General features: G+C 54.7%; 1 protein-coding gene across 3 annotated transcripts in view; it reads right to left on the bottom strand.

Moving 5' to 3' along the window:
* Positions 1-716: 716 nt before the first annotated feature.
* ELN (elastin) overlaps positions 717-14,640 on the bottom strand; it is a 32,617-nt gene continuing 18,693 nt past the window's right edge. The window contains exons 19-38 of one of the 3 annotated variants that reach the window (XM_023515739.1): positions 14,023-14,088; positions 13,903-13,992; positions 12,578-12,619; positions 11,898-12,026; positions 11,630-11,671; positions 11,166-11,285; positions 10,212-10,268; positions 9,165-9,254; positions 9,023-9,082; positions 8,372-8,476; positions 7,689-7,727; positions 5,879-5,932; positions 5,735-5,800; positions 5,393-5,476; positions 4,743-4,781; positions 4,492-4,545; positions 4,120-4,164; positions 3,644-3,673; positions 3,044-3,094; positions 717-1,724 (exon numbers count right to left, since the gene is read on the bottom strand). In XM_023515739.1, the coding sequence (XP_023371507.1) occupies positions 1,681-1,724; positions 3,044-3,094; positions 3,644-3,673; positions 4,120-4,164; positions 4,492-4,545; positions 4,743-4,781; positions 5,393-5,476; positions 5,735-5,800; positions 5,879-5,932; positions 7,689-7,727; positions 8,372-8,476; positions 9,023-9,082; positions 9,165-9,254; positions 10,212-10,268; positions 11,166-11,285; positions 11,630-11,671; positions 11,898-12,026; positions 12,578-12,619; positions 13,903-13,992; positions 14,023-14,088 (1,307 nt within the window). In that variant the 3' untranslated portion in view covers positions 717-1,680. Of the gene's footprint in view, positions 1,725-3,043; positions 3,095-3,643; positions 3,674-4,119; positions 4,165-4,491; positions 4,546-4,742; positions 4,782-5,392; positions 5,477-5,734; positions 5,801-5,878; positions 5,933-7,688; positions 7,728-8,371; positions 8,477-9,022; positions 9,083-9,164; positions 9,255-10,211; positions 10,269-11,165; positions 11,286-11,629; positions 11,672-11,897; positions 12,027-12,577; positions 12,620-13,902; positions 14,089-14,640 lie in introns of all 3 variants that reach the window. The other 2 variants (XM_023515738.1, XM_023515740.1) reach the window with 2 other exon arrangements.

The raw sequence follows: 14,640 nt of genomic DNA, 5'->3' as shown, positions 1-14,640 counted from the left end.
GGGAATGGGTGTATGGAAGGAGGGTGCTGAGTTCACTGGTGCCACCTATAGGATGTCATTTCTTATCATTTACAGAAGAGTAAAGTGGTGACAATATAGGCCATGGGTGGGGGTGGGTCTTCTTTAGAGGGGACTATTTCAGAGGGAAATAAGTGACCTTTGATTGTTTTCTGAATTTTCTTAAGTCAGACATGCTTTTCTTTTCTACGTAGCTGTTCACTAAGGATGAGGGCTCTGTCTGGACAGAAGGGTCCACTTCATCTCCTCTATCCTTCTGGCTGTACCTTCAGTGTTCAGAGGCCTGTGCTCAAGGACTGTCGGTAGGTGCTGAGGGTGGAAGCATCCACCTCCATTGTTAAAAGACAAGCCAGACTTGGAGAATCATCTCAAGTCCCATAAGCCAGCCTGCTACATTTGTTTAGTAGCCTCCCAAAGACACCGTGGGTGGTGGATGAGCTGATGGCAGATGGAAGTGGACAAAGAAGGCCAATGCACAGTTTTCTTTAAAAGGTTTTCATTTATTAGTCTTTTCAGAAGCAGTTAATTTTCTATTTTTTACAAAAAGGTGTGTTTCATCCCAAGTTATACCAAAGTGATTAAGATAAATTTTCTACTGGAGATACAGCTCCCTCAATCAGAAAAAAAAATTTCCCCCAATTAACCACAACAATAAAACCAAAAGGAGAACATCAACAATCAAAAATAATTCCTCAATATCCAGGACAAAAAATAAAATATTTATTGATCTATCACAGCGAGACACAAAGAGATGGCGGGGCAGGGATGGAGCCACTCTGAAGGACAGTGGCTTGAGGGAGGGATGGGGATACAGTACTGCGTGTGGGGAGACCCCGGGTAGGGAGAGATGCCTGCCCCCCTCCACAGCCCTGCACACCCTGGGCGAGAGTGAGGGAAGTGGTTGGAGGGGTTGATGGCGGGTGTGCCCAGCCAGCTAGTGGTGACGGGCAGTCAAATGGGGACAAGGATGGATGGATGGACAGATGGACGGATGGGCAGATGGGTGAATGGGCGGATGGGTGGACGGACTCCACAAGAGCAAGGGGGTTACTTCCAGCAGGGGGTGGTTTTCCCACCTGAAGGTGCCCCAGATGTAGGGAACAGCAATTAGTTGGGGAGGGAGGATGAGGTGAACCATTAAGAGGAGGGATGATGTGACCGAATCCAGCTTTGAGGCTTAAGGTGCTTGGGTACCAACTGGACCGCAGCCAGGCAAGGGTGGGTCCTGGTGGGCAGGGGGAAGTGGACTGCCCAAGAAGTGTCTGCACCATCTTCAAAGGAGCCCCAGGGAGGGGGTTCCCCAAGGGGCTGCCCTACCCTCCTCCCTCCCCCAGGAGGATGGGAGCACCGGCATGTAGCACCAAGTTCCCCTGGAGATGGAGGCTGTGTGTTGAGGGGGAGCTCCTGGGTGGGATGGGGAAGGGACAGGACAGGGGGCCAGGCCCACCCCCCACCTCTGAAGTGGGGGGTTTCCCAGTCAGGGCCCTTGGCCACTGTTCTCTTGTTTCCTTGTCCTGTGGATTTCCATGGCCGCCCGGCCTGCCCGTTCCTTCCTGGGGTGGGGATTGGGGGGCCATGGGGTGGGGTGACAAAGGGTTTACATTCTCCACCAAGCAGTAGCACCAAAGTTGATGAGGTCGCAAGTCAGGGGTCGGGGGAAGCTCACTTTCTCTTCCGGCCACAGGACTTCCCCAGGCAGGCCCCACCTGGATGGAGGAGGCACACATAATGGTCAGTCTGGCCCTTCTCAGTTGAAGCTCAAGCTCCTGGCCACTCTGTCCCACTTAGGCAGAGGTTCCAAGAAGCCATGAGAAGTCAGGCCATGGCCCCAGGCTGAGCTCTGACCCTGTCTATTGTACCAGCTCCCACTAGGCAGATGGGCTGGGACAGGCTCCAAGATGTCATTGATGAAACCAAGGCCCAGAGAGGGCAAGGGGCCAGGTGACAGGGTGGGGATGGGGAAGGACCAGGCCTGGGAGTGTCCACACTTTGTGCCCACTGCACATGGGGATCCTTTTAGGGAAGGGCTGAGAGCACCCCCTGTCAGGCAAGATGAGGTGAAAGAAGAGTCAGTGTCTGCAGGAGGTGGCCCTTGCTGGGAATTAGGGACCTGGACCTAACCTGGACCAGTTAGAGGGCATGGTGTAAGTAAATGGAGGCCCTGGCAGGGGAAGATCTTATCCTCAAAGCCAGTGGCTGGGCTGAGTTTCGACCCTGGACTCCTGCCCTGTCTTGGAGAAGGTCTCGTTGGCATCCACCTCTGTTAGGAAAGGCACCTTTGTTTCGTGGCAGAGCCCAGTGTAGTTACTGCCTGCTCCTGCTTGGATCAGATGTGGCTCATTACCGCCATCTGGTGGCAGTTAGTAGAGAGTAATGCAGGGACGGCCTCTGTCTCTGGAAAGCTCCTATTGGGGCCAGAAGCAAGACTGGCGCCCAATGGTAAGCTGGACAACCAGGAAAGGGCGGGTCTGGCCGTGCCTCTGCCCCTCCCAACTGTCAGCTGCTTCATTTGTGCTTTTGGGAGGGGGACGGGTAGAAGGGAATTCACAGTCCAGAGCAACCATAGGGGCGTAGTTATCAGTGCTTTGGAACTCCTTGGGGTTGACAGCACGGACCACACACTCCCCCAGAGGAGAGTCTGAACCTTTGAGCCAGAATGTGGCTCAGTCCCGGGGGGTGACCTCTGCCTTCTGTGCACAGCCCAGGGCGCCTTGGTTTCCCACACACCCCCATGCCCTTAGATTCCCCTGACTTTAGGATTCTGGAACCCCATTTCTTCTCTTCCCAGTTTCCTCCCTGCAGCAGCAGGTTAAGGCATTCAGTGGGGGACAGCCAGGCTTGACCCGGAGCAGCTCCTAGCTCTGAATGTCGGTGTTGGAGGTTGAGAGGATGAGTGGGAGAGGTTCAGCGCCCTTTACCTCCCCTCTGCCTGCCAGGCCTCGCCTGTGCTCCCTTTCCTGGGTCCACACTGGTGGTCCCAGCCTCCCCCTGCTCTGTTTCTTTCAGGGGCCAAATCTGTACTCACCTTGGTATCCCAGGGCTCCTAGGGCCCCACCATAGGGCTTGGGGGGTTTTCCTGTGGAGGGGAGAGTGGGGTTGGGAAGGGGGTGGAGTTTTGCCTCCTCTCCTGGCACCCCTACCCTGTTCCTGACCTGGGTCCTGTCTCAGCAGGTTCCCAAGGGCCCTGCCTCCAGCCTGCTCCTTCCTGCCTGTGGTGCTGGAGAAGCTCAGTGGGCACCCCCAGCCCCATTCAGACCCCAGTGTGCCTCCCAGTCTCAGCCATGTGCATCTGACTTCTGGAGACCCCCACCCATCCCACCCGACCTACTCTTCCTTACATGCTCTATTTTCCTTTCTTGGGACCTAAACCATCCCTCCAGTTAGACTGTGAACCCTGGGGTTGACCTAGGTCCCTGTCCCACTCTTTGTTAGTCAAGCACTAGGTGGGAGCCCATCTGTCCCTTCAGCCTCTGCGATTCCCTTGGGGCCTTCTGCAAGTCCCAGCACCTGAGGGCCATCCCAGGGACATGGCCACATCAGCCACTTCCTCAATAGAACCCACCCCACCCCAGAAAGGAGCTCAAGTCCCCTCCAGGCATCAGGTGCCTTCTTGTTGCAGACTCACCACCAACTCCCAGGCCCCCGGCACCGCCACCTATGAGGCAAGGAGAGGGGCTGTGAGTGTTCCTACTTCTGGGGGCCCGCTGAGCCCTCCTGGACAGCAAGAGCCCACCCTGAGGCCAGGATGGAGGCCAGGGTGGGGTGTGAGGTGCAGGAGCCCTAGGCTCTGCTTTTCCCTCTGAGTGACTTTGGAGTGCTCCCTGGCACACCCTGAACTGCAGTTTATTTCATCTGGACATAGTGGGAGAGCTCTCTGTCTCCAAGGACCTTGAGAGGCATAAAATGTGTGTTTTAGAAAAGCTGAAGGTCTCTGTTCTTCTAAGAGAGGGAGGCCATTGTGTCAGCCTCCCATGACCCAAAGCCATGGGGTCCATCTCTGGGTGCTGGCTCAGCCTTTCTGAGCAGATGACAGAGTAGGGGAGGAGGCAGGATGTGGCTAAAGCAGCAGAACAGGGCCCAGGGTCAGGGAGTCTGGCCTACCTGGGAAAATGGGAGACAGTCCAAAGCCAGGTCTTGCTGCCACTCCTGTGGGAGAGATTTGGGTTTGGTGGGAGTGAGCCCTGCTCCAGCCTTGTCCCCTCCTGCCAGCGTGAGTGCCCACTGGATTCCCCAGGCTTCTCTCTCTGGGGCTTTCTCCTCTCCATCCCCCACTGTAGCCAGAGCCACTTTCTCAACCCAGAGCATCTCCTCCTAGCACCCAGGTGTGATGCCCTATGGCCTCAGCTCTGAGCTCAGCCTGGCACTGTCCCCAGCCCTGTGGCTTGCCCCTTTGCTCCTATCTGGTGTCCCTGTGTGGCAGGAGGCAGCCAGGCCTCCTCCTATAGGGAGACCTCATAGAGCTGAAGCCCCTACCTCCAACTGGGAACTGCCTGGCAGCTCCTAGGACACCTCCAAGGCCAGCAGCACCTGAGAACAGGGCAGATGGGGTCAGGACAAGGCACCCTCATCTGCAAGAGACCCTGAAATCCCTGTTGGGCTCTAGGGTAAGGAATATCATGGAGAAGAACTTCAGGGCTCCTGGGAGTAGGGCCGGAGCCCAAGCAGGGATAGGGTAGGTATGGAGGTGGGCCTGGGTGTGGGGAGAGCCATGCAGGGACACTCACCATATTTGGCTGCTTTAGCAGCTGCAGCTGGGGAAACACCTGGGGAGACAGGGCACATGAGAGCTCTGGAGTGCTACCTCCTGCCAGTCAGGCCTCTTTGTACCTGCTCACCAGTCTCTATACCCTTGACGCAGCCTCCTGTCCCCCTCTTCCCCTCCTTCATATATCCATTGTTCTAAAAGTCATCATTAAGCTCCTAAGCTCCTACAGTGTGTGCAGTCTTGTGGAGCACAGGGGAAGAGGCTTGCAGGCCAGGGGAGGCAGGGAGACTCATCAAGGACCACCCAAGAGAGGGGCTGTCCATACAAGGCTCACCACGATGGCCCAGTCTTAAGTAAAGTGATTCCCTCTAAGCTTTGATTTCCTTCTTAGAGAATGGGCATTACCATCATTTTCCTAATTAACCTTCACCTTTAGGGGTGGGTGGGTTGAGAGAGAGGAGCCCTGGCTCCCACCTATTCTAGCCCCTCTCTGAACCCTTTGGGGTTTGGAGAGGAGAGTGGGGCCCACACCTCCCCAGGAGCAGCTATGGTGGGGCATGGCAGGGCTGGGCTGAGGGACAGTTTGAGCAAAGGCATGGCAGACATGGGAAGGAAAGTCTCTGTCTTTCATACACTGCTTACACTCACTGATTTCAGAGTAGCTCTTACCTCCAAAGGCCCCAGCACCAGGAACCACACCAAGTCCCCCGACTCCCAGTCCTCCAGCTCCGAGCCCACCGACTCCCCCCAGGCCTGTGGAGAGAGATGATTGTTAAATCCCACCTGCCAGAGAGTGGTACTAGAGTTCAGCATGGTGGAGGTGTTCTCTCAGGACACAGGTGGAGCCTGAGGTCCTAGGGCCTTCCAGGTTGCAGAGGGGCCAGGAGGTGAACTGGGCCCTGAGGGGCTCTGGGGCAGGTCAGGGGATCTGATTTTATGGAGTTACTAGGCAGAAGCTCCCCCCAAATGCTTGGGGTCTTGTGGCAGATCCCGTCTCCAGCAAGTGCTCACCAAACTGGGCAGCTTTGGCAGCAGCTTTGGCAGCAGCAGCAGCAGCAGCAGCAGCAGGTCCAGCTCCTGGGGGTACAGAGGAACTCAGGAGAGGGACTATATGGATCACCCTCCCCACTGGCCCACCCTGGGGTTTCAGCTCACCTGCCACACCACCTGGAACACCTGCTCCAGCAAGAGCCCCGGGGACTCCTGCTCCTACAGAGAGAGGATAAATCAATTCCCCATTTCTGAAGGACGGGGGTGTGTATGTGTGGGGTTTTCTTGCTCCAGGAACACAAGACAAATGGACAAGTGGCAGAGGCCACATGACCCAGTGGGAAGAATAAGGGATAGAAAGTCCAGTCCTAAGCTCCTCAGTCTGAGTCCTGGTTCTACCCTTAGCAATCAGAGAAAGGGACCCCCCCGCCACCCCTTAGGTCTTGGCCTTCCCATCTGTGACATGGTAGAGTGGTCCTCTCCTTCTCTTGTGCTGGTGCTGGGAGCTTCAGGTGGCACTAAAGTGTGGACAGTTTCAGGTTCTTTTTCTTTTTTTTTTTTTTGAGACAGAGTCTCACTTTGTTGCCCTTGGTAGAATGCCATGGTATCATAGCTCATAGCAACCTCAAACTTGTGGGTTTAAGCGATTCTCTTGCCTCAGCCTCCCAGGTAGGTGGGACTACAGGTGCCTGCCACAACGTACTGCTATTTTTAGAGATGAGGTCTTGCTCTGACTTAGGCTGGTCTCGATCTTGTGAGCTTAGGCAATCCACCTGTCTCAGCCTCCCAGGTGCTGGGATTATAGGTGTGAGCCACCACCCAGCCCTGTTTCAGGTTCTAACAGTCCTGGGTTTGAATACAGTTCAAATCTTGGTTTCTCTACTCATTATAGCTATCTGAGCCCTATAGTCCCTATAGGGGGTGATGATACCCTATTAACCTTACAGATACTTGAGAAAAAAAGGTACATCCTTGTGAACTCTGCAAGTTCTAAGTGGTTGGACTGCACAGAGCTAATAACAGTAGTGACAGTATCTACAGTTGGCACTCCACGGGACATTTGCAGTCCTAGGTGCTTCCACATATTGGTCTGTTTGTCATACATTGCAACAGGAGAGGTAGGCAGTGTTATCACCCCCATTTTGCAGATGAGAAGGTCAAGGCAGAGCACTAGTTAAGTAATGTGCTCAGAGTTCCATGGGCAGGAAGTGGCTTGGGAGCCCACACTCCTCACTGCTCTGCTACATGACACCACTTTGTTTCCCTGGCAATGTCTGCTGACTTCAGCTGGCTGAGCAGCCAGCAGTGAACTGGAGGGGAGGCCGGGCTGCTGGGGGTGGGGACCGAGGAAGCTGGGATTTTCCGAGGTGGAAACTGGCCCCAAGTGGACCGGCCAGGCCTGGTTGGTGGATCTCTGGCAGAGGCTCCCCCTCCCACCCCACTCACAGGAGGCCAGGAATGCAGGGGCCACAGACAGCGTGGGTCTGGCCAGGCAGGACTGCTCGAGCGCCAAGTGGAGAGGAGGCAGGTCTGCCACGTCCTCAAGGCTGGCTCGTGGCAGGCGCAGTCATGCCAACATGAAGGCAGGCAGATGGCTGGGGGCGCCCAGAAGAGGAGCCTCAACTCCTCAGCTCGGGCCAGAGTGTTGGGGAGGAGGCAGAGGCCACTCAGTCCCCTCACACCAATGGCAGACCTGGCCCCTCCTTGGACCCAGGGCCTGTGGAACTCTCAGGGTCTTTGGGATTTGGGGGACCTTGGTGAAATTGCCCCTAGGGGTCTGGAAATGTGAGGTATATTTTTGAGTGTTGTAGGGGTTGGAGGCACCATAGTCAATTACTGGGCAGGGGCCAGGTCTGTAAACTGTCATCAACGTGTCCTAGAAATCACCATTTTCTATCCTGCTCACCCTAGCCCTGAGCTGTCAGGGACAGGGACATGCAGCAAAGGAAGCAGGGCGGTTGTGGGGTGCACTTACCATATTTGGCTGCCTTAGCTGCGGCCAGGGAGCCAGGTACTGGGGAAAGGGGAAAGTGGGTGTCAGCAGCTGAGCTCTGTGCCTAGGGGTTCTGCTCCCTTCTTCAGGGAGCCCTCTCTCCCTTCTTTGTCCTCCTCACAGTCCTGAAGCCATGGCTCCTGGGCAGGAAGGAGCTCACAGTGCCAGACACAGAGCTCCAGGGTCTGACTGTGCCACTGCCAAGCTTACCTTGGGGGCATTTCCTCCTTTCATCTGTCCCCTTTGTCCCTTCTACACCCAGCATGGCCTGCCTGAGGCTGGGCACAGAGTGGGGCTTGGGAACGATACGGTTAGGAACGAGAGTTCCTAGTGGCCCCCTTGCCACACTGCTGAGAGGATCTGGGCTACCCTACCCTTGCCTTCCCTCGGTGATGGATGAGCTTTTTCCTAGTCTGGAGCCCTGCCACACCTCCACCAAGGATGTGGCTACTCTGCAGTCTGGAAGCCTGAGGTCTCCTTGCCTCGTTGGGTCTTCTCTCTCCATCTGTTACCCTAGTTGTCTCTGAATGTTCAGGAGAACCTAAATGGGAGTTCACTATGCACCCCTGAGTGGTGAGGGGATGCGAGGATGTGCTGGGAGGATAGGTGCCTCCTTCCCCTGAGCTCAAGGGATAGTTTCTTCTGGCTCCCAGAAGATTCCTTACCTGCACCTGCCCCAAAGCCGGGAACACCAGCGCCAGCTCCAAATCCCGGAACACCAGCACCTATTCCAAATCCTGGAACACCAGCATCAAGCCCAGCTGCGGCCCCTGCAGAGAGAAGGCAGTGGGTGGGGGCAGCAGGCAGGCAGCGTGGCCCCGAGGAAGTATCCTGCCTGCAGAGCTAAGCCAGGCCCCAGGGGAAGAGGCCCAGACCCAGGCAGAGGCCTCCTCCCGGCCTCATCCCCATTTACAGATCTTTCCCCATCCATCCTCTCTATTGCCGCTGGGATGGCTCTCCTGCAGCTCCCCTGACCAAGCCCAGGCCAGCAATCCGACTGCACACTGTCGATACTGCTTCCTTTCCGGACTAATCTCCTGCTGTTCCTCCTTGGATGAGCTCATTTCAATCTCCTAACAGTCTTCTGCAGATGGTGCCCTTGTCACCCACCCTTAGCACATGAGAACAGGGTAACTTAGAGGTCACTAGGCTAATGTGAGGCCCAGAACTCAAACCCAGGTCTCCTTCATGCCAAATCTGTGCTTCTGACCCCTCTGCCTGCTGCCTGCGGGATGAGTGGGTCTGAGAGGCTGTATATCCTGGGCCCAGCCTGTGTTTGGGGCTGGGAGGGTAGAGAAGGAGGGCAGGGCACTCACGGAGCTGGGCTTTGGCGGCGGCCTTAGCAGCAGATTTGGCTGCAGCTGGGGTCCCTACTCCTAGAGGGAGAGAGGGGACATTCAGGGATGGTGTTCAAGGATGGTGCCCACGGAGGCTTTGGGAGCTCCTCAGGCTACTTACCTGCAACACCGCCAGGACCGAAGCCAATGCCGGGAACCACACCTGGACCCACGCCGACACCAGGACCCACACCAACACCAGGCCCTAACCCTATAAGAATGAGAATAGCTAATCCTTACCCAAAGCCCAGCCAAAGAATACAGAAGCCGATGTAAAGAGCACTGGGCTGGAGCCCTGGGTTCTTGTCCTGGCATTGCACAGACTTACTGTGTGACCTTGGGCCTGTCACCTTCCCTTGACAGGCCTCAGCTTCCTCATCTCTAATGTGAGGTATGTGTAGATTTAGGAGTTCTTAACCTTTTCAGGGACAAGAGCCCCTTGGAGACTTGAGGGTGATAGAGGTAGAGTTATGCAGTAAAAGGAGCTTTGCAAGACAGGAGGACCTGAGTACAAACCTCAGCTCAGCCACCATTTAGCTGTGGGATAACTGGGCAAGTTATGGAAGCTCTGGGAACCTCAGTTTCTACATCTGTAAAATGGGAATAATGACACCACTTTCATCAGATGGTTGCATATGAGAATTTGGGCTCAGTGGACCTGTAGTTAAGATGTTCATTGGCCATTCAGCCTTAGAGATTCTGATCTGAGTCTTTCTGCCCTCAGGTCCCTAAGGCCAAGCATGGACCCCCAAACATATGGGCTGCTGTGATGATGCTCCATACTCAGGAAAGTGTGGGTACCTGGGGCTGCCAGGGCAGTCCTTCAATATGGCAAGAGATGGGGACTAAGAATTACTGAAGCCACCCAGCAGAGCACAGCATGAGGTGAGGAGGGGCAGGCCCTGGCTAGAACAGGAGGCCCCAGGGCCTTTGGGAATGGAGAGATGGGTCCTGTGGGGCTTGCTCTGCTTCTCTAGTCAGAGTGTCACCCACATTCCTAAAGGCCATCGGATGGGTGAAAATTTCTATGGAAAGCCACCCCAGAATGTCAAGCCTGAGGAGACTGGAGAGGCAAGGAGAGCTGAGCCACAGACCCCAGAGCCAGAAATGGGACAGAGCAATGCTCTCTGATGAGGAGTGGGGGCAGGAGTGGGTGAGGGGCACTTACCAAACTGGGCAGCTTTGGCAGCAGCTTTGGCAGCTGCAGCTGCTGGGGTCCCTGCTCCTGGAGAGTGAAGGGGGGATAAGGGAGTGGTCTCCGGCAATCCCCCAACACTTCCCATGCTTAACTGTGGAAGCCATCCCAGAACCTACCTCTAAGGAGCTTTCTCCCTCCTACAGTCCCTCTCTGTGCACTGTCTCCTTGCACTGGAGGCAGAGGGAGCACACAGAGCTCAACTGGGTCTCAGGCCTGGCTCTGAGATCACCCACTGCCACCTGGTAATGTCCCTGTCCGTCTCTGGGCTTCAGTACAGACTTGAGAAGCAGCTTTAGCCTTGGGCTGAAATTCTATCCCTGGGCTATGAGGAGGGGAGCCCAGGGCTGTGACTGTTGGGGGCATGAGGATCCTATCCCTCACTAGGTCCAAAACAGCTGTGGTGCCCTCTGCTTAGGGTGCTGTTAATTTTTTAAAAATACGAATAGCACCTATATCCAGAACTATTGGAGGAAATCCAGAAGGGGAATTTTCTCCCAGAAAGAAGGAATGCAGAAGAGAAACCTTATGATGGGAAAACAACCAGGGAAGGTTCTCACTTAATGTCATGGCCACTTAACCTCTTCTCCTTGGCACGTGACTGATGGAGGATAAAGAACACAGGAGAACTAAAGAATGGCAGGTTCTCCTGCCTGAGGAGGAATCTGAAAGGTCCCTGGGAGTAAATGAGAACACCAGACCCCGGTAGAGCAGAGCTCTGACACCCAGCCAGCTGATGTCCCTAAGCCTCCTCCAGCAGCAAGAGGACCCCTGCGAATGGAGGGCTCTTCCCTCCAGATTAGTCTAGGGGGAAACTGCTCTCTCTCTTCCCCATCTCTGGGCTCAGTCTTCCTATCTGTAAACTGGTACAGTTGACCCTTCCACAAGACAAGCCAAACCTGTCCTGGGGCTGGGGACACAACTCACCTGGTACTCCTCCTGTGCCCGGCACACCTGGAACTGCACCTGGCACACCTGGGACTGCACCTGGCACACCTGGGACTGCACCTGGCACCAGCCCTCCCAGGGCTGCTGCCCCTGCAGCACCTAGAAGAGAGAAGAATGTCCAGCCTCACTCTTCCCAGGACCCCCAATGGGGGAATGGGTATGGGGCGAAGTGAGAGAGTGGGAGGAAGGTGCAGACAGCTATCTGGCACCTTTAACTCTCAGGTTTGGGGTGGGGTGAGCAGGTCACCAGTAGCCCTAAGGGTACGCAATTGATAAGGGCAATGGAGTAGAGTGTGGCTTTGAGAGACAGGGGTGGAGGACTTGCCATCTTAGCCCAGGACCTTTTAGCTCTGGAGGCCTGAGTGTGAGTTTGCTGGAGGGGACTGGCTGTTCTGAGCTCCTTGGGAGAGCAGGACCTGGGGACAGGCAGGCAGGGCACTCACCGTACTTGGCAGCTTTGGCAGCAGCTGCAGCCTGGGCTTCAGCTTCAATGAAACAAGAAAGAAAGAGACCCTCAGAAGCCTTGCCTGGGTCTCAGCCATGCTTCCTGCTCTCCTACCCAGGAAGGCACCAAAGGCCTCCTTGTCCTTTCCCTAACTCCTCCCTGAGTACGTGAAAGGGAGGTGCCCCTGCTCCCCCTGTATAGCCCAACAGAAAAGTAGCCCCCACCCCTTCTCAACCAACCCCTACAGATGTGTTACTAAGGCTTACGGGTAAGGCCAGCTCCGGGGACACCTCCGACTCCAGGGACACCTCCAACTCCGGGGACACCTCCAACACCATAGCCAGGAAGCCCCCCGACACCAACCCCATAAGTGGGAAGGCCTCCAACTCCCACTCCTGCAGAGGGAAGAGAATCAAGTGGAAGGGAACTCAATGAGAGAGGCTGGGAGGGTTCTGGGGGCACTGCTTGGCTGCAAAAGAGGATATAAGCTTTCCCAAAGCCTGGTCCATGGACAGGGAATCACATATCCCCAGGCAGCCTCTGCTGTGAAGCCTTTACCAATACCCTTCACTCTTCCCTTAGCCCCTCTCTTCTTGGGGCACTGGGAGAAGGACCCCATTGATTGATGTGGGGAGGCTGTTGGCAGATTCCACATCCCCAGCCAGGCTTGGTTTCCTCTGGGAGGGCCCTGGACAGAGGAGGGAGGGTCAGGGTCATTGTGTCCAATCCAGGCAGTCTCCCACCATTCAGCCCCATGGCTTTACGATGGGAAACAACTGGGGAGACATTGTCCTGGGGTCCCCAGATCCAAGTCCCAGCTCTGCTAGTGACTTGGTCTGTGACCTTGGGCAGGTTGTTTTCATTCTCTGGGTAACTAGATGAGAGTCTTTTAGTTCTCAGGTAAAGCCAGAATAGGGTAGAGCAAAGCTATCAGCACAACACTCACCATATTTGGCTGCTTTGGCAGCTGCAGCTGGTGACACAACCCCTGAAGAGACCAAGTGGAACACAAATGCTCAGGGGACAATGGACAAGAGATGCTCAATATAGATCCCTCTGTCCAACCCACCTGTCTGTCAGTCTACAGTCTGTCTATCGGGCCAATGCAGAGTTGACCACCCATGCATTCACACACTCATTTCTCCATTCACCCACTGACCCACTTCTATGTCTGTCCATTTGTCTATCATTGGACCTTAATCCACCCACCTAACCACCCAATTCTCTGTCTATCCATGCGCTCACTTATCCATCAACTTATCCACCCATCTGCCTATTTATCCACTCACCTAACCATCTAACCAAGCATCTTTTTTGCATTTGCCTGTTCATCCTCCCACCACCCATCGATTAATCTGCTCATCCACCTGTGTGGCCATTCGCCCATCCATCCACCCATCTGTCCATCCTTCTAACCACTTATCTAGTCTCTACCTGCCTGCCCATCAGTCTTCATCTATCCATTCACCTTTTTACTCATCTCTCCATGTATCCACCCATCCTTGTATCTGTCTACCTACCCACCCAGCTGCCTACTCCCTTACCCACCAGTCTACCACTTGGCCACTCACCTGCCTACCCAGTTTTCCATCTGCCCATTTATCCACCCACCCACCCATCCACATGTCCACCTACCATCCATCCATCCAACTACCAACCCACCCATCCACATGTCCACCTACCATCCATCCATCCAACTACCAACCCACCCATCTATCCACCATAGACTGAGTACCTACTCAGCTAAGGGCTGGCAACAAAGAGATGAAAAAGACACAGTCTAGGCTTGGCACTCATAGCACAGTGGGTACGGTGCCAGCCACGTGCACTGAAGGTGGTGGGTTCAAACCTGACCTGGCCTGCTAAACAACAATGACAACTGCAACAAAAAAATAGCTGGGCATTGTGGTGAGTGCCTGTAGTCCCAGGTACTCCAGAGGCTGAGGCAAGAGAATCACTTAAGCCCAAGAGTTTGAGGTTGCTGTGAGCAGTGACACCACAGCACTCTACCAAGGGCAACATAGTGAAACTCTGTCTCATAAAAAAAAAAAAAAAGACACAATCTTGTCTCTGGGAGCACACTGACAGCCAGAAGTTCAGTTGGAGAAGGTGGTGCTGGTAGCAGCTAATTGGGAGGCTGTTATAGCCCAAGGGTGGCGGATGAGGCCAAGAGTTTGGACAGATGGGTGAGGTGTTAGAGAGAATTCAAAATTTTGGAAATAGTCTCAATATTTCTCTCTTACACATGCACACACACAGAGCCCAGCTCACCAACTCCTGGAACCCCAGCACCTGGGACACCAACTCCTGGGATGCCAGCTCCTGGGACACCAACTCCTGGGATGCCAGCTCCTGGGACACCAACTCCTGGGATGCCAGCTCCTGGGACACCAACTCCTGGGATACCAGCTCCTGGGACAAAGCCTGGCCCACCAGGCACTAAGCCTCCAGGAGCTCCTATGGAAGGAAAAGGATTATTTTCCTGCCCATTGGAACCTCAGAGGACCTCCCAGGGCAGCGGTATAGGGGAGCTATGGGACTGACTCAGTCCCAAGTACAGGTCACAGGTGGAATGGCATATCCTTGGCATGGATCCACTCATCAGAGAGATGGGGAAGAACTATGAAGATCCCTAAATAACTCTGAGGGTTTGCCTCTGTAAACTGGGAAAACTAAGGTCTTATTTCTAAAGCAAAGTAAGAATTCTTGCCACTGGCTGGGTGAGGTGGTTCACACCTGTAATCTTAGTACTCTGGGAGGCCAAGGAAGGAAGATGACTTGAATTTAGGAGTTTGTGACCAGCCTGAGCAAGAGCGAGACTCTGTCTCTACTAAAAATAGAAAATGAGCTGGACATTGTGGCTGGTGCCTGTAGTCCCAGCTACCTGGGAGGTTGAGGCAGGCGGATTGCTTGAACCCAGGAATTCAAGATTGCTGTGAGCTAGGCTGATGCCATATTACTCTATCCTGGGCAACAGAGTAAGACTCTGACTCAAAAAAAAAAAAAAAA

The sequence above is a fragment of the Otolemur garnettii genome, unplaced genomic scaffold (genome assembly GCF_000181295.1).
Source record: "Otolemur garnettii isolate 467f Iridium unplaced genomic scaffold, OtoGar3 scaffold00077, whole genome shotgun sequence".
Classification (NCBI taxonomy): domain Eukaryota; kingdom Metazoa; phylum Chordata; class Mammalia; order Primates; family Galagidae; genus Otolemur; species Otolemur garnettii.
The sequence above is the reverse complement of the archived record's forward strand: the minus strand, read 5'-3'. Positions and strand labels throughout refer to the sequence as shown.